The sequence below is a fragment of the Magnolia sinica genome, chromosome 1 (assembly GCF_029962835.1).
Source record: "Magnolia sinica isolate HGM2019 chromosome 1, MsV1, whole genome shotgun sequence".
NCBI lineage: Eukaryota > Viridiplantae > Streptophyta > Magnoliopsida > Magnoliales > Magnoliaceae > Magnolia > Magnolia sinica.
The window spans coordinates 125,107,205-125,127,580 of NC_080573.1; the positions used below are offsets into that span (position 1 = coordinate 125,107,205).

General features: G+C 40.1%; 1 protein-coding gene across 2 annotated transcripts in view; it reads left to right on the top strand.

Moving 5' to 3' along the window:
• Positions 1-18,894, top strand: part of LOC131257015 (TOM1-like protein 9) — a 40,929-nt gene extending 22,035 nt beyond the window's left edge. For both annotated transcript variants that reach the window (XM_058258179.1, XM_058258170.1), the window contains 6 exons: positions 439-599; positions 3,963-4,044; positions 14,358-14,443; positions 15,549-15,734; positions 17,128-17,633; positions 18,076-18,894. In XM_058258179.1, the coding sequence (XP_058114162.1) occupies positions 439-599; positions 3,963-4,044; positions 14,358-14,443; positions 15,549-15,734; positions 17,128-17,633; positions 18,076-18,725 (1,671 nt within the window). In that variant the 3' untranslated portion in view covers positions 18,726-18,894. The remainder of the gene's footprint in view (positions 1-438; positions 600-3,962; positions 4,045-14,357; positions 14,444-15,548; positions 15,735-17,127; positions 17,634-18,075) is intronic.
• Positions 18,895-20,376: the final 1,482 nt, after the last annotated feature.

Sequence of the window (20,376 nt, forward strand, 5' to 3'; positions counted from 1 at the left end):
GATACTGCAGTCTGAAGGGGCCTCAATAGGAGTTAGCAAACATGATGGTGTTTAGATTGCGTATTTTATAGTGTATGGACTAAAGTATAGCAGAGAGTTATAGTTTCTGTTGATTCAGGCTTGTTCTTTCCTGGGTGTGAGAATTAGCTGCAACCGACTAGAGAATGGCTTCCATTTTTCTATTTCTAAAGCTTCTTGTAAACAGATTGTATTGTTGAAAATAATTGTAGATTTATAGTACCTTATTTAGGCATGCATGTTCTTTCCTGAATGTGAGGATTAGCTGCGACCTGAGAATGGCTTTCATTTTTTCTAATTTTAAAGCTTCATGTCAAAGAATTGTAGTGTTGGAAACAACTGTAGATTTTTTATTGGATTGCTCTAATACTTGAGTTTTTTTTTTTGTTTGTTTTTTGTTTTTTTTTGTTTTGGTACCAGCGTGCTGGAGCAGTCTTTCCTCAAAGAACTGAGACATCTGCACCTATATTTACTCCTCCACAAACACATCCTCTGACATCTTATCCTCCATCCTTGCGTAACCATGATAACCGCCAAGAGGCACCTGAATCTTCCACAGCCTCCGATTTACCAAATTTGAGGTACGACAATCATACTATTTTTCATGAAATGTTCAGAATAGGCTTAATGGTATCCGATGCAAGTTTGGACGAGTAACATGTTATTACACGTGTCTCTGCCGTGATTGGCCTACCCACCTTGTACTTCGACCATCAAAATCAGATTCTGCAGAATCCTTTCTTCCTTGGCCACTTGCAATTAGTTAATTTTTGAAACTTCCATCTGTATAATCAGTGCAACAGCATGCTTGCATGGTATTTAAGTGATTATTTGCAAAAAAAAATGTTCTGGATATAGCGTAATATGAACTTCAAAACTTAGAACCATTCTTTCCTATTGTTCTTCGGAGAACAGCCTTCTTCATGTTTTTAAAAACTTAAGAAGTTTTGAATCAGACATTAGGTGAGTCTTGTCTTGGTGGAAATATGAGCTATCTTGCAAGGTTTTAAGGAATTTTACTATCAGTTCTTGGGTATGGTATTTGTGGAGATGGATTCGTTGAATGCTGTAAAACAGGCAAGTGGTTCTGAGATGTTTCCTTGGAGACTTGTGAATTGGATGGAGGAGATTAGAAATATTGGCAGCCATTCTCAGACCACTTCTTCAAGCCATTAGGTAATGCTGGCCAAAGTCTCTAGCTAGAGAGGGCGGCACTTTCTTATCTATCATTGATGGTTATGGATTGATTCCCTTTGTTGTAAAACAATTTTTTTTTTTTTAAATGTTAGTTTCTTTGGACAACCCTTTGTCAGTCACTGATGATGGATATGAACTGACTATCTAATTTATTGTTTAATCTTAACTCTTTGAAGTATAATGGTCCCACCTTCTAGGATCCAGAATGATAAAAACGGACTCCATCCCATATTAACATTATCATTCACGAATAATATTAAGTATATAAAGTTTATAAAACAATATATACTTGTCAAAAAAGGTAGATTAAGGGTAATGCCAAAAACAATATGAGAATCCCGTCCATGAACCATCAGTCCCATCTCAGGTTTCAAGTCCCAAGTCACATCACATTTTACTCATGGTTTGGAGGTAAGAAGGCTTCACTATTCTTTCCTTGAGCTTGTTGGAAGTTGTTGGGTTTGTTCTAGCGAAGGTGGAGGATCTTTTTGATGGATTTCCCAATGAAGGTTGGCAGATCATGCACTGAGTATCATAATTCATGCATCATGGCTTAATATGGGGATTATGGTAGGAATTATCTTTCATATCGACTCATAACTTGTATCCATGCGCGTCATATTAGCCCGGAGTTCACTCCCAGCAATATAGCCATCCTTACCCTCACACATCAATCCCACAAACCTCTTATCCATTCTTATTCGATCACGGTGGGGGAGCAAGTTAAAATAGAACAACAAACATTGGGTTTAGGGATAATGAGGCTCAAATTGATGACTTCCACCATGTCAAGGTGACACTCTACCATTGAGTTATATCCCTTTCCTGTCCCTATTGAGAAATAGAACTTATTAATCCTAAGAACGCTACTGCTTTCGCAAGAATGAAACTCAAAGGAATTGACAGGGGCCCACACAAGCGGTGGAGCACGTGGTTTAATTCTATGCAAAGCAAAGAACCTTAACATGGCTTGACATGCCGTAAATCCTCTTGAAAGAGAGGAGTGATGCAGGACAATTAACCACATGCTCTAAAAGCTCGAATTGTTAGAGTATGGCGAATTAATCCATTTATCTCATAGCCCAGGCCCCACATCTCATGGGTTAGGACCTCGGCCGAACCCCCCTCGTGGGCCCCAAATCACATGGGCCGCCCACCCCGAGTGTGTCCTTGCATCCTACGGGCTACCCCACTCGAGCCTGGTGTGAAATGTGCATAAATCACCCCTGGTGAGGAGTCTCGAACACGAGAACTCCCCCGTGGGCCCTATATTGCATGGGTCAACCACCCCGAGTGTGCCCCTGCATCCAACAGTGACCCCACTCGAGCCCAGTGTGAAAATGCCCCTACATTAATCACCCCCGGTTAGGAGTCTCGAACACGAGACCTCCCGCTCTGATACCAATTTGATGCGGGACAATTAACCACTTGCTCTAAAAGCTCGAACTGTTAGAGTATGATGAATTAATCCCTTTATCTCATAGCCCAGGCCCTACATCTCATGGGTTAGGACCTCGGCCGAACCGCCTTCATGGGCCCTAAATCACATGGGCTGCCCACCCCGAGTGTGTCCCCGCATCCCATGGGCTATCCCACTCGAGCCCGGTGTGAAATGCGCATTAATCACTCCTGGTAAGGAGTCTCGAACATAAGACCTCTCTGTAGGCCCCAAATCGCATGGGTCACCCACCCTAAGTGTGCCCCTGCAACCAACAGGCGACCCCACTCAAGCCCAGTATGAAAATGCCCCTGCATTAAGGAGTGTCTTTGGGTACGCAACACAGGTGGTGCCTGGTTATCGTCAACATGGTGCTTGATTGAGTTGGCTCAGCATCATGTGTTGATTTATCACCGTTGACTTCGATGTAAAGTCAGGAATTTTAGCCTTCTTAATCCATCATCTTTAAAGTCGCAGTGCTTTATAGCTTGTGTTGGAAAATCACCTATCTACATTGTTCTCAAGGCTGGTAAGGTCATACCTTTAAGTATGCGTCCTTGATTACTTCTTTTTTTTGAAAGATAAACGTCCTTAATTACTGCTGCCATAGCCTCAACTATAATGCACCTACATCAAGTGGCTAACTTTCTTCTGTCAAGCAATCTTCTTGGTACAAACTTAGTCAAATATGCTCCAGTTTCCTTGACAAGAAGATGGGCAGTTTGGACTAAAGATGTGACTGCAGAAAGTTGGAGTTTAGATGTTTGAAAGGCCTTTAAGAACTGTGGTTGGAAGGCAGAGGCCATCATAGAAGATCCTGAAAATATGTTATTCACTAACGGACTTCTTTTTCCCACCTATCCCATTGGAAGCATCTTCAGCATCCAATAAACAACTGCATTTTATTTGTATGTTTGCTGCTAATTCTCTTAGTTGAGTATGAGCAAATTGAAGTAAGTCCAGATTCATGACTATTTACCCGGAGCCAATTGTTTCCAGGAAATGTATTCTCATGTTTCTTGTAAAGGTTTGCTTTAGTCGAGTTCAATCCACAAAAGGCGCACTGGTACTTTCTCTGCATGTGCTTTAGTCATTCCCTATTTATAACCCGGCTTTGCTTTATTCTTCTGCTCAAAGTGACATATTAAGAGCTCCTTTTTGTTTGTGAGACTGCTAAGAAGCTCATTTCTTGTTACAAGTGCTAATGGTTGCTTTTATTTTGTTATATTTGAGCTACTACTTGTCACACTGATTACTTGATACAACGACTGTTGTCGACTGGGGATTGAATTTTTTTTTTCATGGTCAGCTTGACAGAAATTCAGAATGCTCGTGGTATTATGGATGTCCTCACAGAAATGCTGAATGCCTTAGATCCAGGGAAGAAAGAGGTAATTTTCATACCAAAGTCAATACACATTCCTTTCATAAATGTCATGGCCAATTTCATGTTTAAGCACTGTTAATGACTGTGGATATCGGCCATACAACTCTATGACCCATCTGGATGGATGAAACAAGGGGCTGTTCTGTGGTACAGCCTACCTAGTCTTGTGTTTTGTCCATACATCCCTTTATTTAGACTATGAGGTACACTTAAGATACATGTCTTATTGTGAATTATTGAGGGGTATTTTAGGGTAAAGGAGGAGAGGAGGGGTGTAGCCCTAGTTCACACACTCTCTATTCTCCTTTTTCCCATCCCTTTCTTTTAACTATTTCGTTTTTGCTTCTACATAATTCTACATGGCATCATAGTGGATTTCATTCTGATTTATATAACTTTCTTCTCTTTTGTCTCATCTATCTTATAAATTCTTTTTCTTATCTTCTTTGCTCTTCATATCTCCCTGGTGTTGAAGTTTCTCTAACCAAGGTTTTTTTTACTTCTTTTTTTAGTCTTTTTGTGTTGGGCGGGCCTTTGTAATGGTTCGCATGTGAGAGAGGTGATTGTTGTGCTCGTGATCATCGCTCCTCTCGTGTTCGGTTGGAACATGGGGGCTGGTTGTTTCATCAAGTATAGTGTGTACATCTTGTGGAGTGTGTGATTGGAGTGTTCTAATATCTGGAAGAATCAGCCCTCATTCGTGTAAGCACTACAACATCCTCTTTAATTTCTTCTTCTAATGGAGACGAAGGGTGAGCAAAGGTCTAGGTTCCAAAATCCATTTGATTTTCTAGGGGTTTAAATAACCTCTACAAAACTAAATAGAGTAAATTATCTCAAGTGGTCTAAATCAATCAAAGTGTTTTTTTTACAGCCGAAGGAAAATTAAAATATCCAACGATGGAGAAACCGGATAAAAGTGATAGCACATATGAATAATGGATCCAGGAAAATGCTTGGATGATGACGTGGTCGTGCAACAATATGTAAACATCTTTTAGTGGGAATGTGATGTTTCTAAATATTGTGTAGGTGTGGAATGCATAATGAGAGATGTATTCATCCGAAGAAAACATCTCTTGTACATATCAGTTGTTTGAAGAGATTTTGTATTCTAATGAGGAAATAAGTCCCTTGGCAAGTATTATTCAATACTCAAAAGGAATGTGGAGGAGCTGAATGTGTATCAACCACTTACTAATGATTTGGAGAAACAACATTAGCAACTTGAGGAGTTCTGTGTGGTTAGATTTCTATCTGGGCTTAAAACCATAATATGAGCTAGTGCGTACTCATATCTTGGGTAGCAAGGATATTCCATCACTAAATGAAGTTTATGCTCGCCATCGACATGTATCTCATGGCTTTGCAGGTGGGGTTAGTGATAAATCTGATATGGCATTATTTGTTGGGTGAGGCATAGGTGATGGTTGTGGTGGCCAAGGCAATCATGGAGGTCGCAGAGGTAATCAAGGTAATCAAGGTGGTCATGTTGATGCAGGGGGACGTCTTTGACCCAGGAAGTGTACTCACTGTAAGCTTACAAGTCACTATTGACAAATGTTGGGACATCTATGGGAAGCCAGCTTGGGCAAATCAGGCATCTTATTTTGTAGAGAACAATTGGTCTGGTTTTGCTGGTTCTACCTCTACAACTTAGCAGCCAAATACATTTGGTGACGTAGTCATGCTTACTAAAGATGAGTATTCCATGTTATTGAAGAATCAACCTATCTCCGTTCCTACTTACACTTCTACAACCACATTCATGAACTCAGGCATGACTTGTTTAGGTCCAAGTCTTATGCTCCGTAGGTTATTGACTCTGGGGTCTCTAACCATATGTTTGGTGAGTTTAATGCATTTTCATCTACTGATATTTTGTTGTCGAGTACATCGGTCACTTTTGCAAATGGTACCCAATCCAAAGTGTGTATGGAATGGGTACTAATTATCCAAGTTCCTTTCTTTCATTGTCGTCTGTTTTCTATGTATCTAAATTTCCTTTTAATCTTGTGTCTATGAGTAAACTTTCAAAATCACTTAACTTCACAGTAACTTTCTATCATTCATATTGTATTTTTGAGGATCTAAAGGCAAAGAAGAAGATTGGTAGATGACATGAACATGGTGGGTTTTCCTATCTTTTTTAAAATGACAACAGGGCATCCCCACCGCTTTAAGGCAAGACTATTCCCTACAGATGTAGGCAATCACCCGCCAACCACGTGCATCGAGTAATCCACGGGGAGGGGAATCAAACTTGTGTCTGTGGGGAGCACGACTAAAGCCGTTTGCCGAGACGCATGATGGGTTTTGCTTGCCCCCCCCCCCCCCCCCCAAAAAAAAAATAAAAAATAAAATGGCAATGTCGTCTTAGTAACTCATACTCGAAGATTCTAAAAAGTGTTATTCCTTCAATATCGTCTGTGCCTACTTTAGAATGCGAATTGTGTGAGTTAAGTAAGCATCATCGAGTCACTTTTTCCACCACGTGGAAAGTCACAATCTACTTCCATTGGCTTTGGTTCATTAAGATGTTTGAGGACCTGTTCAATTCTCTAGTTTGTCAAGGTATAAGTATTTTGTTACTGTTGTTGATGATTTTCAAGAATGATTTGTGGCTTCCTCCCGAAGATCATTTCCTCTACCCAGAGTGCCTTTATTGGGAGAAGGTAGATTTTAGATTGTGCTTTGGTGGCTCACGAGTGTATTGACTAGTGTCATCGGGTAGGTTGGCCCTCTCTCCTTTCCCAGAATATTAGCTTAGAGATTTTGTGGCTTCCTCCCGAAGATCATTTCCTCTCCCCAGAGTGCATTTATTGTAGGAGGAAGATTTTAGATTGCGCTTTGGTGGCTCATGAGTGTATTAACTCGTGTCATCAGGCTGGGTCTGGGGGCATCATTTGCAAGCTGGATCTGGAGAAGGTATATGACCATGTCGAGTGGAAATTCCTAGATTATATGCTGGTAAGGATAGGGTGTGTAGCTAGATGGAGGAAATAGATCCAAGTTTGTGTTCTTTCTGCTTGTTTTTCAGTCCTTCTGAATGGCTCACACGTCGGATATTTTGTAGCTCCTAAAGGTCTCAAGCAAGGTGGCCCTCTCTCTTCTTTCCTTTTATTGGTTATATCTAAGGCACCTAGTAGAATGTTTTCCAAGGGCTATGAAATTGGTTTTTTTAAGGCTTTAGTGTGGAGAATGTTGAATCCCGAGTCTCTTATCTTCAATTTGAGATGATACAATTATTTTCTGTAAAGTGAAGGATCATATAGTTGATAATCTTCGCAAGATCATCACGTGCTTTGAAGTTGCATCCGGCTTAAAGGTAACATCTCCAAATGCAAGCTCTTGGGTATCCATCTCTCCAAAACAGAGGTTCTTCAGCTAGCATCGATGTTTGGATGTTAGGTTGAGTCCTTTCCAACCACTTGGGGCCACCACTATGTGTAGGTAAGCCTCCTAAGTTTCTTTGGGACAAAGTGACAGAAATAGAAAGAATGGAGTGGAAGTTGTCCCCATGGAAAAGTGGGCATCTATCCCTCGGAGGAAGGTTGAACCGGATCAAATATCCCCTTCTGAACCTTCCACTATATTACTTCTCTTTGTTTAAGTGTCCCAAGGGAGTGTTGTTGAAGATAGAAAAATTGAAAGAATGGAGTGGAAGTTGTCCCCATGGAAAGGTAGGCGTCCATCCCTCGGAGGAAGGTTGAACCGGATCAAATATCCCCTTTTGAACCTTCCACTATGTTACTTCTCTTTGTTTAAATGTCCCAAGGAAGTGTTGTTGAAGATAGAAAAATTGAAAGAATGGAGTGGAAGTTGTCCCCATGGAAAAGTAGGCATCTATCCCTCGGAGGAAGGTTGAACCGGATCAAATATCCCCTTTTGAACCTTCCACTATATTACTTCTCTTTGTTTAAGGGACTTTCTTTGGAATGGAGCAGCATCCAAAAACATATTTCACTTGCTCGATTGGAATGAAGTATGTTTAAAAGGGGGGAGTAGGTATTAGACGTTTGGATTCTTTGGAAGACATGTATATTACCCTTTTGGGCAAATGGATTTGCGTTTCGGGTGAGAAGAGGTCAGTTTGTAGCGATCCATCATTGCAGGTAAATATGGGACCGATCTATGGTTGGAAATCTAAACACTCCTCTTTATAGGGCTTCGTTCCTATGGAAATGAATCATGCAACTGGAGCACAAGGTTTGGGAGGGCATTGGTTTTTCTTTGGGCAACGAGACTAGAATCTGTTTTTAGGACGATCTCTGGATAGGGGAGAGCCCGCTAAGATCTGTCTTTCCCAATCTTGCGACTCTTCGTCCCGCGGATAACATTTTCGTGGAGGAAAGTTTTGCTGGATTTGGTTCAGAGGGGGTGTGGATCCCGCCTTGTCGGCGTGCTCTGAATGACATTGAGCTAGAGGAGTTTTCCCAACTTCTTACCTGTCTTCAAGGTATCATGTTGAGTCCGGGAGAAGCCGATTCATTGTGTTGGCTGAAAGAGAAATTCAGTTTGTTCTTGGTCAGATCGTTGCATAGCTCCATTCGCCGCAGGAGCCTAGTCTTGAACAGGAGCCTTGGTGGTTATGTTTGATCTTTGTGGGCCGCAACAAAGTCCTAACCGTCGACAATTTGCAAAAGCAAGGGATGATCCTTCCTAATATCTGTATCCTTTGCAAGAAAGATGCAGAATCTGTTGACGACCTCTTCATTTCCTGCCTCTTCACCTCCTATTTGTGGTCCCACATCTTAGAGTTCTTCAATATCTTCCAGGCCATGCCTAGTTCCACAGCAAGCCTTCTCTTGTCTTGGCACGATGGTGTGCATGTGAGTAGTGCCTGGATGCAATGGAGATCAGCATTGCTTGTAGCTTTATGAACCATATGGGAGGAGCGGAATAACCACTGTTTTAGGAACATTAGCGGTCTCCCTCTTGAGCAATTTCAAAAGTTCTCTTGCTGATAAGGGAATAGGATCCTCATTAGTGGAAGGTCTTTTGTAATTTTTTCTCTCTCTTTCTGCTTTGTTTTTTCGTAGTTGTATCCTTTGCCTTTTGTCTCTTCATTAATACAGTTCTTCGCCTTTCCTAAAAAATTTTTTTAAAAAATAAATAAATAATAAAAAAGAAAGAAAAAGAAAAGGAAAAAAAGGGAAAGATCTGAATTGTTCTTTATTTTATAGATCTTTTATGTGGAATTACATAATCAATTTAACTCCAAAGGGTGTGTTTCCCTTAGATAATGCCGAGTATTGTCCAATTCTTTTAGCATGTATTTATTTGAAAATGGTCTTTTGCATCAAACATTGTGTGCCCACACTCCATAATGAAATGGTATGGCATAACGGAAAGACCATCATTTGCTTGAGGTGACGCATGCCTTATTAATTCATATGAATGTTTCGAAAAGTTTTTGGAGTAATGCAGTTTTGACATCATGCTATTTTATCAATTGAATGTCTCTATTATCTTAGTGGGTCAGTTTCCTCATGCAATTTTGTTTCTAAGTGTTCCACTGTTCTTTTTGCCCCCAAGGTTTTTGGGTGGGTATGCTTTGTTCATCAGTTGGAGTCAAGCCATGGTTAATTAGATCTTAGAATAGTTAAATGCATTTTTCTTGGGTATTCTAGAACGAAAGGGGTACAAGTCCTTCAATCCTCGTCTTCAAAGACAATTTATTTGTGCATATGTTACCGTCTTTGAATTCACTTTGTTCTTCTCAAATGACGGTGGACCTCTTGACTCGGAAGCGCTACCATCAGTGCCTATGCCTATTCCAGTTGAAGAAAACGCTATCTAATGGTCTCATAACACTAGTAAGTCCATTCCCACTTTTGTCGCCAACCATAATGTGCTACCCACCATATCTTCTTTCAAGCGTGTTGTGTACTATTAGATTTAGGCCTGATGGCAAATTTGAGCGGTTGAAAGCTTGTTTAGTTGTTAAGGGATATATTCTCACTTTCAACATTGACTATACTGAAACATTCTCTCCAGTTGGCTAGCTCAATTCCATTTGTGTCATTCTTTTTGTTGTTGTTGTTGATAGTGGATGGCCCTTCTTTTAGCTTGATCTTAAAAATGCCTTCTTCATAGTGATCTCACTGAGGAAGTCTTTATGGAGTAACCTCCCGGGTTTGTTGCTCAAGAGGAGTCAAATAAAGTTTTGTAAACTGAAAAAGTCAATTTATGTGTTGAAGCAATCACCAGGTGCATGGTTCGATAAATTCAATAAGGTTGGCCCACGGTTTTGTTCAAAATCATGTGGATCATTCTATCTTCATACGAAGAGGTGTGCCTCTAGTCTAATTACATTAGTTGAATGTGTAAATGACATTGTAGTTATAGGAAATGACAGTAAAGGAATTGAGAATTGTTAGAAGTATCATCAACTTAACTTCCTAAAGAAAGATTTGGGTCTTCTTCAATATTTCCTTGGGTTAGAAGTTGCTAGATAAAAGGAAATCATTAATCTATTTCAAAAGAAATATGTTTTGGATTTGCCCACAGAAAGAGGCCTTCTTGGTACTAAGCAAGTTGACACACCAATGGATTTAAATCGTAAACTAGTAAGTAATCAAGGAGACAGTGGTTGATGACCTAAGAAAGTATAGAAGATTGGTCAAAAAACTTTTCTACCTAACAATCACTAAGCCAAATACATCATATGCGGTAAGTGTGGTAAGTCAGTTTATGAGTTCTCCTAGGGTGCCTCACATGAATGTGATTGTTTGGATTCTGCGGTATCCTGAAGGAGCACTAGGCTAGGGAATTTTATATAAAAGGAATAATCTTCTTCAAGTTACAGGGCAGAGTGGAAGCAAGACGCCAGAGGTTTGAGTTGAAGAAGAACCGAGTAAAAAGACTTTACCGAGAACTTTCCAAATTTATCATTAAGCCACACCAACGAATTTCCGACACCCAGGATATGTTGAATCCCCTGCAAGCGAAACAAAAACTAAAGAAGCTCATGCCTTGCCAAAGGTGGCGGCCTTTGCTTGGCTCGTTGGCAAAAGTCAAATTCTAACTATATATAATCTCTGCAAGAGAGCAATGGTTCTGTCGAATGCTTGTCTTATGTGCCCGAATGATGCTAAGTCAGTTGACCACCTATTGCTCCATTGTCCTTTCTCCTCGAATGTGTAGTCTTCGGTCCTATCATTCTTTGGTGTTAGTTGGGTGATGTTGGGCTCTATTGAGGAGCTCTTTATCTCTCGGCATGATGGTTGCAGTGTGAAGATAGGCAGATTCGGTGATGGGTAGCTTTGTTGGTTGTCCTGTGGGCGAGAGAAATGATCAGTGTTTCGTTAATGTTTCCTCTTCTGTGGGTAGGGTTATAAATAAAGTATTTCTGTGTGTAAGGGAGTGGGCTTCATGAGGGTTGGGTCCTCTTTGTTCTTATTTTGTTTTGGGTTTCTATCCAGTTTTAAGGGTGCCTTTTGCCCTGCAGGTTTGTTTCTTTGTTATTTGTTTTTGTTGTTGTATCATTTTGGCCTTTAGCCCTTAATTGTGTAATCTTCAAAAAAAAAAAAAAATAAATAAATCAGGTTACAGGGTATTCTAAAGTAGATTGGGCAAGCAAAAAATTATGCAATATGGTGTTGAGTATCAATATCAATATTGGGCCTATATCAGCCTGTATCGGACATATTTCTTTTTTTAATAAAGAAAAAGAAAAAGAAATTAGACAAATAGGAAAAAACGCGATATGCAAGAATCAATCCTCTCTTCTTCTTCTTCTTCTTTGTGTTTTGACCCTGTATTCGATGGTGTATCAGACCATTCTTTAGTAAGAATGTTGTATGTCGGGTTGACCTACTGTAAGCTATGATATTTGTTTTTTCAGGTACAAATTGTTAATATATGTAATAAATTGATATCATATATTACAGATTTAATAAACTAATTAATCATTACCCTAGAGAAATTTTGGAATAAATAAATGCTTTAAAATGGCAAAAAAAGGACTGAAAATAGAAAATAATTTAAGTCCAGCAGCAAATGATAGATCTATGTTCAGAACAAACATACATTTACCTAAGATCAATCATTGGAACATTTTCCAAAAATTATTTTTGGAAAAAATAAAAATTTCAAAAAATTCCCAATAATTAACCCGAAATAGAAAAATAAATTAAAAATTACATTTAATCAATGCATGTATGAAATGCGTAGATCTATAATATTAAAAATCTATCCATGCATTATTGCAACATTTTATTGAAAAAATAAATAAATATGAAATTTTCATAAAATTCCAGCGTAAATAGGAATAAAATAAGAAAATAAAAAATCCCAAATCAACAAGAAATGTGTAGATCTATAGTATTAAGAGGCTATTCATCCATCATTACAACATTTGATTGAAAAAAGAAAAGAAATCCAAAAATTTCAGAAAATTCCAGCATAAATAGGAAAAAATTAAAAATACAAAAGATCCCAAATCAAGAAGAAATGTGTAAATCTATAGTATTAAGAGGCTATTCATGCATCTTTATGACATTTGATGGAAAAAAAGAAAAAAGAAATCTGAAATTTTCAGAAAATTCTAGCATAAATAAAAAATTCAAAGATCTATAGTATTAAAAGATTACTCATGCCTCATTACAGGATTTGATTAAAATTTTTGAAATTTTCTAAAATTTACAGCATAAATAGTAATTTAAAAAAAAAAAAAAATCCCCAAATTGAGAAGAAATCAAGCATTATTGCTTCGATTTGGGTTTATATTATATTTTCGACTCAATTTCAACAATAAAAAAATGGAAAAATAGGTATTTTACCCTTTTTATTTTCCCCAAATCGGGTATTGGCGCTTCAATCCATAGATTCAATTCCAAAAAAGAAGTTTTGATCTTCAAATGTAGAGGAAATGTGGTCGAAAATGGGCTTCGAACAATCTCTAATGTTAGAAAATTGGAAAGGAGTAGAGAAGAAAGGGAAAAATCTAAAAAGGAGGGTCGATTGTTGGGTTTTAAGCCTGTATCGATCAGACTGGTATGGGTATGTTATATCGGTGCCAATATGGGTTCGTTTTTTTGTGTCGGGCCGATCTAGGCTCGTGTTGCGTATTGTATTGTGTCGATGCATATCCGATACGACTGTATCAGCCAATACAATACCAATATTTATACATGTCCTCGATTGATAGGCGGTCTACTACTGAGTACTGCACATTTGTGGGAGGAAATTTGGTCATGTGGAAGAGTTATAAAACATAGCGTTGTAGCCAATCAAGCACTAAAGTGGAATATAAGGCAATGGCTCACACCACTTATGAGCTCATGTGGATCAAGAAACTGTTACAAGAAATGGGTTTTGCAGTGAACCTACTAATGCAACTATTTTGCAATAATTAAGCAGCTTCCCATATTGCAAATAATCTAGTTTATCATGAGAGAACCAAGTATATTGAAGTCATTGTCATTTCATACATGGGAAGATTGCTAGTGGTAAAAATTTTGTGTTGTTCGGTGTCATGATCAACTTGTTGATTTGTTCACCAAAACTCTTGACCGTAGTCAGTCTACACATATTTATTCCAAGCTAGGCATGTATGACATCTATGCTTCAACTTGAAGAAGAGTGTTAATGATTGTGGATGCTGGCCATATGACTGTACAACCCACTTGGATGAATGAAATAATCAGCCGTATAGTGTTATGGCTAACTAGTCTTGTATTTTGTCCATGTGTGTTCCTTGGTCTATTTGGTACGCTTAAAATACATGTGTCATATTGTCAATTAGTAATGGGTATTTTTGGGATATTTGCTTTTTTACTTAATATGTGAATGAAGAGATGAAGGCCATGTAGCCCTAATTCAGTCTCTCTATTATCTTTTTTCCCATCTCCTTTTCTTTCTCTTTTCTATTTCTTTTTTGCTTCTACATAATTCTACAAGCACCATATGCAAGCGCACGTGTGTGGGTGGGTCAATGCATGTTTATGTGCATTTCTATCTGCTCGTGTACAAGCATATGCATGTGCGTTCCCTTATTTGAAATTGTAGTCAAGTACTTGAGGACAAAAAACCTGTATACCAAGTACTCAATCAATAATGTGGTTGTGTAAATTGGTGAGGCAATTCTCCTGAGTTTTTTTTCCCCCTTTTTTTAATTATAAATTTAATCAAATACTGGACTGTTTTGAGTTGGTTCTCACTCACCCCATTTTAAGTCCAACTCAACTTTTGAGTCTTTGGAACCTTTTTCTATATTCTATAATTTTCTCTCAATCTATCTTGTGGATATTGTAAGTTCCAAATGCAAGCTATATGCTTTTAAGTGCTAAACCATCTTAATGCTGGTTTCAGGGTCTCAAGCAAGAGGTTATTGTCGACCTTGTTGAACAGTGTCGTACATATAAGCAGAGAGTGGTACATCTCGTGAACACAACTTCGTAAGGCCTCTTAATACTTTTCACCACCATCATACCCACAAATTATGGTGTAAATCATGTTGTATGGGCCCAACACATTCAGTTTTTTCTTGGCACAGTCACTGCGCCCCAACACAAATACATGTATAGACAAGGCAGAATATGAATATTTTCATTAATAAAAAATTTCCAACTTTAGGTTTGCTTTTGCTTGTATAGACCTGCACTGACACACATATGGGGGAATGATCTGGCAATTTTGTGGTGCCCATTGCATGCATTACCTCCAATCATCAATCTGGTCATCCATTCTGCCCAACACACTTATGATAGGCCGCTGCCCAATCTAGTGATCCATCCTACTGCTGATTTGCAACACTGGCAGTCCGGATCATTTATAGTGAAATGATCCTGCCATCATGGGTCTTACATTGGGTTATTCATGGCTCATTGAAATCATTTTCATTGATCGATCATAACTATTTTGATTGTTGGCCTAAAAACTGAATGGTAATAACAACAAGAGACACTGATGAGAGATGACTAGAGTTATCTGATTGGTATGGTTTGGGCAAGACGGTTGTGAGGAGTAAGCTGGACCATCAGGACATATCAGTGTTGGATGTGATTAGAATTAGGGTTGAGATTTGGTAAAACCTCTACTCCAGCTGTCTGTGTCCATTATATAGTTGATTGGTCCTAAGGTTGTTCTATTAGCCGGCTTTTTTGCTTAATGGCCCATGAGGAGTGCGGCTGGACCTCATGAACAGTCCAGATTGATTTGATTGGACTGTTCATGTGTCCCCATACAACTAAGAGCTCCATAACTAGTAGTGCACTTCACTTTTGGGGAAATGAACAGTGTAACTAATTTGTACCATATTTTTCTTGGAAGATACTAAATTGTGTCCTATTATGGCTCAACGAGTTGTATTGGATACATGGCTGGTCCATCACCAATCTGGACCATCCATTCAGGCATCTTTAAGCTGCTAATTTGACTCTGACCCATGTGCTTGTGTCCTAGCTGTCATTATCAAAGTTTACTACCAGAATAATGCCTCAGACTTTATCCATCTCAATATGGAAACGCTCTGCAACTCTAATATTCTGGCATGCCATGCAGGGATGAGGAATTGCTTTGTCAAGGACTGGCACTCAATGATGACTTGCAGCGTGTACTGACCAAACATGACACTATTGCATCAGGAACAGCTGCCCGAGTGGAAAAAGCGAAACCCGTTGAGTCACTTGTAGACGTTGGTGATGCAAAAGTTCCAACTCGAGATAATAGCTCACAGCCAGATCGAAGGTAATCCAAGTTTTCTCTTAAGGCCATTTGCATTCGTCTAGTCCTCCATAATATTTGTATTGTCATAAAATCATGAATCTTTCCGTTTATATCCTTCAAGAAAGTCCTTTGTTGGAGCTGACTAAATCAAAATATATAGTAGATAGCTATGTTTGTACAGATGGATTGGGGTTAGGTTTAGTGCAGGGATGGCAATGGGCTAAGCTTGGGCCTGAATCTAGGCCCTGGCTGAACCAGGGCCAATGATGAGTGGACTGGCCTGGCCTGGCCCAGTCCATTGGTCCAATTCAATCATTAAGTAGGCCACTGTCATAATGGTCTAAAGACACTTGCTAATGGTTCTTCTTCGAAGCACTTGTGTTGTTTAATTATAATCATTGGGTTCGGGGTCATGTCTCAATGATCGAAACCATTTATATGTAGGATTTATTGTGAACAGAGAATGTCCCCGAAAAAAAACTAACTGAAATTGGACCTTTTTAAAACCTTACATCACTTAAATCTTTTCTTTATAATGCCAGTCCTAGCCCAGCCTGGCCCATTAGGGTTAGGGCCACGGCCAAGGCATTTTCAGCCCATTAGGGCCTGGGCAGGGCTAGTGCCAGGGCTTAAGGAGTTAGGGCTGGGCTAGGGCCAACCCCTGCCGAACCCTAGCCTGGCCCATTGCTAACCCTAGTTTAGGGAGGAGCAAAGAAGTGATTCTTTTGGGTATTTCAAATAACTGATTATGATTTTTGACCATATGAAGAAATTATTATGATTCTTGCTGACTGGAAAATGGGTTTCCAAAGTCGTGTTTAAGGGTATGTTTGGTCTTGGCAATTCCAAGGCTGATGTGCAAAACGTAACCCACTTAATGCGGGTCACAATTTCTGGGGCATCCGAAACACAAGTGGGCTGTTTTATTTCATCTCTTCAACAAGTTGGCAATGAGCCTATTGACTCATTGTTCCGATGGACAGAAGAACCTATGCTTTTCTTTACAGGAAATTCTCCTTGCCTCAAATAAAGCAGAAACAGGAACTTGCATGAGTTCAAAAGTAATAGAAGTAGAAGAGAAAGAAAGGAATTCACTGATTCTGATGAAGACCTATCATGAGCTACTTGGAGTGACCAGAGTAATACATGGCTGATAATGTTTTGGTCTCTCATAAACTTAGTTAATGGAAAGAATCAGCTAGTTAATCATCAGCTTGCCAGCTTTTAACAACTGCCTGTTTTCCAGAAAGCCATTGAATCCCGTTTCCAGTACACATCTCACAGTTGTTGGCTCAACCATCTAATCATCCCCATTTTGGGAAGCTTCTTTTTATGATATCCTTTTAAACTCCCACAGACCATTCCCCTCCATCACAAATAATCAATCATAAAATGTGGTGATTTTTGTTTGCAGGTCCACTTCAAATTCAAGTGCAGGAAATCAACCCCCTCTTCAGCAGTTACTGCTCCGTGCTCCTCCAGCATCTAACGGCCCGGTTGCACCTTTGATAAAACTTGATCCCCATATGGACCTTCTCAGTGGTGAAGATTACAATACGCCGAAAGCTGAGAATTCACTAGCTCTTGTTCCTGTCAGCCAACCACCTGCCGCTCAGCAGAATATCTTAGCTCTTTCGGACATGTTTTCTTCCCAGAACAATCATACCACTGATTCCTTCAATTCTCAGCCATTTTATCCAGCAACACAGACACACCCATCAACACCTCAGTTTCAGCAGCAGCCGTTACAGTCTCAACAGCCCACCTTTTATTCAAATGGGAACATGTCAAACACAGGGCAACCTCAATATGAGCAGGCACCTTATATGCAAGGCACCCACACAAACCGCACAATGAATCCTGCTTGGAATGGTCAGGATGCTCAGAGCTTGAACCTGCAGCAGCAGGCACCGGTTTACGGTAAGAGCCTACCTTGTTCTCTGCAACTGTTCCTCCGAAATCTAGTAGCATGGTCAACGGATTTTCCTCTTACTATCAATTTCTACTCCCTGTCATTAGTCCCGCTTCCTGCCTTTTCCCGCAACACTTCAGAAAGGCTCTTGGTGTTTTTCAGGAACTGTATTGGCTCCATCAATGACAATAGTTCAGATTCACAATCCTGCAATTTTAATGGACAGCATAATGGGCAAAAAAAACTGGAAAGGTTCCCATAGCTTTCCATTTGATCTTTTCTAGTCCTTGCTAAATCCTGGTGTGAGAACAGGCTGGTCTTGGTTTTGTATCTGAGGAGCTGTTGGAATACTGTTTCCTTGACCGTAGCCCACCTGTAGTCAAACACAAGCATAAAGTGACCTAGGAATCTGTTTTTTTTTTTTTTAATTTGTTCTCTTGACTGGTGCAGGCGATCAAAGCAGTGGGGCCCTGCCACCACCACCCTGGGAAGCCCAACCAACACCACAGAGTAACAATCTGGATGGCACACATTCGCTACCAATGCAAAGCAGTGAGCTCACAGGCGCAAATACCCAACAAATGCAGAGCGGCCAACTGGTGGGCATGCAACTTCAACCAATGCAGGGTGGCATGCATTCTCAACACACACAAACAACCCAGATGGCAGGTATGTACCCTCAAATGATGCAGAGCGGCCAGATGGTTGGCATGTACCCTCAGCCAACACAGAGCAACCAGATGGCAGGAATGTACTCTCAACAGATGCAGGGTGGCCAGCTGGCAGGTATGCATCCTCAGTGGATGCAGGGCGGCCAGATATCAAGCATGTATCCTCAGCTAATGCGAGGAGGCCAGATGATGGCCTACGGTTTTGGTCAGCAGCCAGGGACTGGGTACCTTGACCAGAGAATGTATGGGCTTTCCATGCAAGATAACAGCAGGTACATGAACACCTCTTCCTATCAGATGTCTGGTGCTTCTGCATATGTGCAGCCAAACAAACCATCCAAGCCTGAGGATAAGCTGTTTGGAGATCTTGTGAACATGGCCAAGACAAAATCAAACAAACCCAATACCAGTAAAGTTGGGAGCTTGTAAAAATCAGTGACTGGTTTGCCTTTTATATTGTTTTTTTCCCCCACTAGTTTTCTAGTTTTCTGTATCAGTCTATCATCTTTTTCTATTTTTCTTTAAAAATTTTCCCTATATGTTCTTCTCTCTTGTCTCTCTCTCATAATTGTATGTGCTGCCGATTTGAATTTGTGTATATTCCTTGTAGAGAAGTAAAAAAAGTTTTTAAAAAAAAATAAAAAAGAAAAAGAAAAAAGAAAAGACTGTTTGAGACACTCTTTTTGCTTATGTTGATTTTTCAAGCATTACAGGATTGAGATTTTTTTTACAACTTTCTCAGGAAGATTTTGGGGGATTTCAGGAGTGCCTTAGGAATAAGGAGCGATTTTGGGATTATTTATTTATTTTTTAATTCTTCTTTTTTCATTTTACCAATTTTTATGGATGGCCAGAAGTTCTGGAAAGCTTGATCACCTTTGATTTTTTGTGTGGTCGGAACTACAGCTAGCGCAGTCTGGTTTGACATGGATGTGTGTGGTGTGTATGGTCCACCATATATCTGTGGTGGAGCATAACGTGATTGCTCCATCCATAAACACTCTTTTATTTACCTCACACTAGCCAAGTGATCTTCTTTTGGAAGGTCCTACCCAGAGCTAATTGCAAATGGAACTAGTTTGGAGATGCAGCTGACCATCGGGTGCGTATGGCTTCCAGCTAATCGAACACGCCAACCCATGATGAAAATCAGATGCCAATAAGATCCAACCCATCAAATGGGCTGCCAGGTAAATTTGTTGGTTGTCCATTATTGTCTGTGTGGCCCACATGGTGATTGGATCTACTTGATTTTTGGGCCATCCTATTTTCACGGTGGGGCAACCCTGTTGGATGCATCGGATGACATACATACACCACGCTGGCCCGGGCACGCAGCTAGTTGCACGTTTTTGTTAAACTAGTTGCGTGTAAGACCTTTCCCACTTTGAAGAAACAGCCCACTCGACTACTCCCATTGCATATGGACCATGGGCTATATAAGCTTGATGGCCATCTTTTTTTGATGGGTGTGTTTTTTTAAGATTTGCTCATCTACGGTGCAGCGCACTGGATGAACAGTCTGGACCATTGGATTTGTATTGGGTTATAAGCAAGGGCATTTTCGTTAATTCAGGAACACATTTGGTCATTTAATCCAATCTAGAACCTATAGATATAATCAAATTGAAGTTCTTTGGCTGCCATCGTGTTCGCTGATGGGACCCATCATCCAGTGGGGCCCTGCCTTGATGGATCACCATCATGGCCTGGAAATGCACGGTGTATATCTGAAAGGGCCAAACGCCCATATTCAATGGGCGAAAATGTCAGCAACCGAACAGATGCTGAGGCGGGTGGAAAGATTGAAGTATGCGTCATTACAAACGTGCCAAAGTGGCGCGTGGAAATCCAGGGGTTCATCAGAGGACTAGTGTGGACACTCTCTCGCCCAAAAACCATACACGTCCATTCGCAGGGATGATAAGAAAACAACGTTCTATATTTAAATTACACATCTCGTCCGCCAAATAACTGAACCGGCCTCATTTTTGGGCGAAGGTATGCTAATGGCGGGACCCACCAAATGCATGGCCTGGATCTTTCACACGTGTGCCAGGCCGGCAAATGTTCTGCTGTG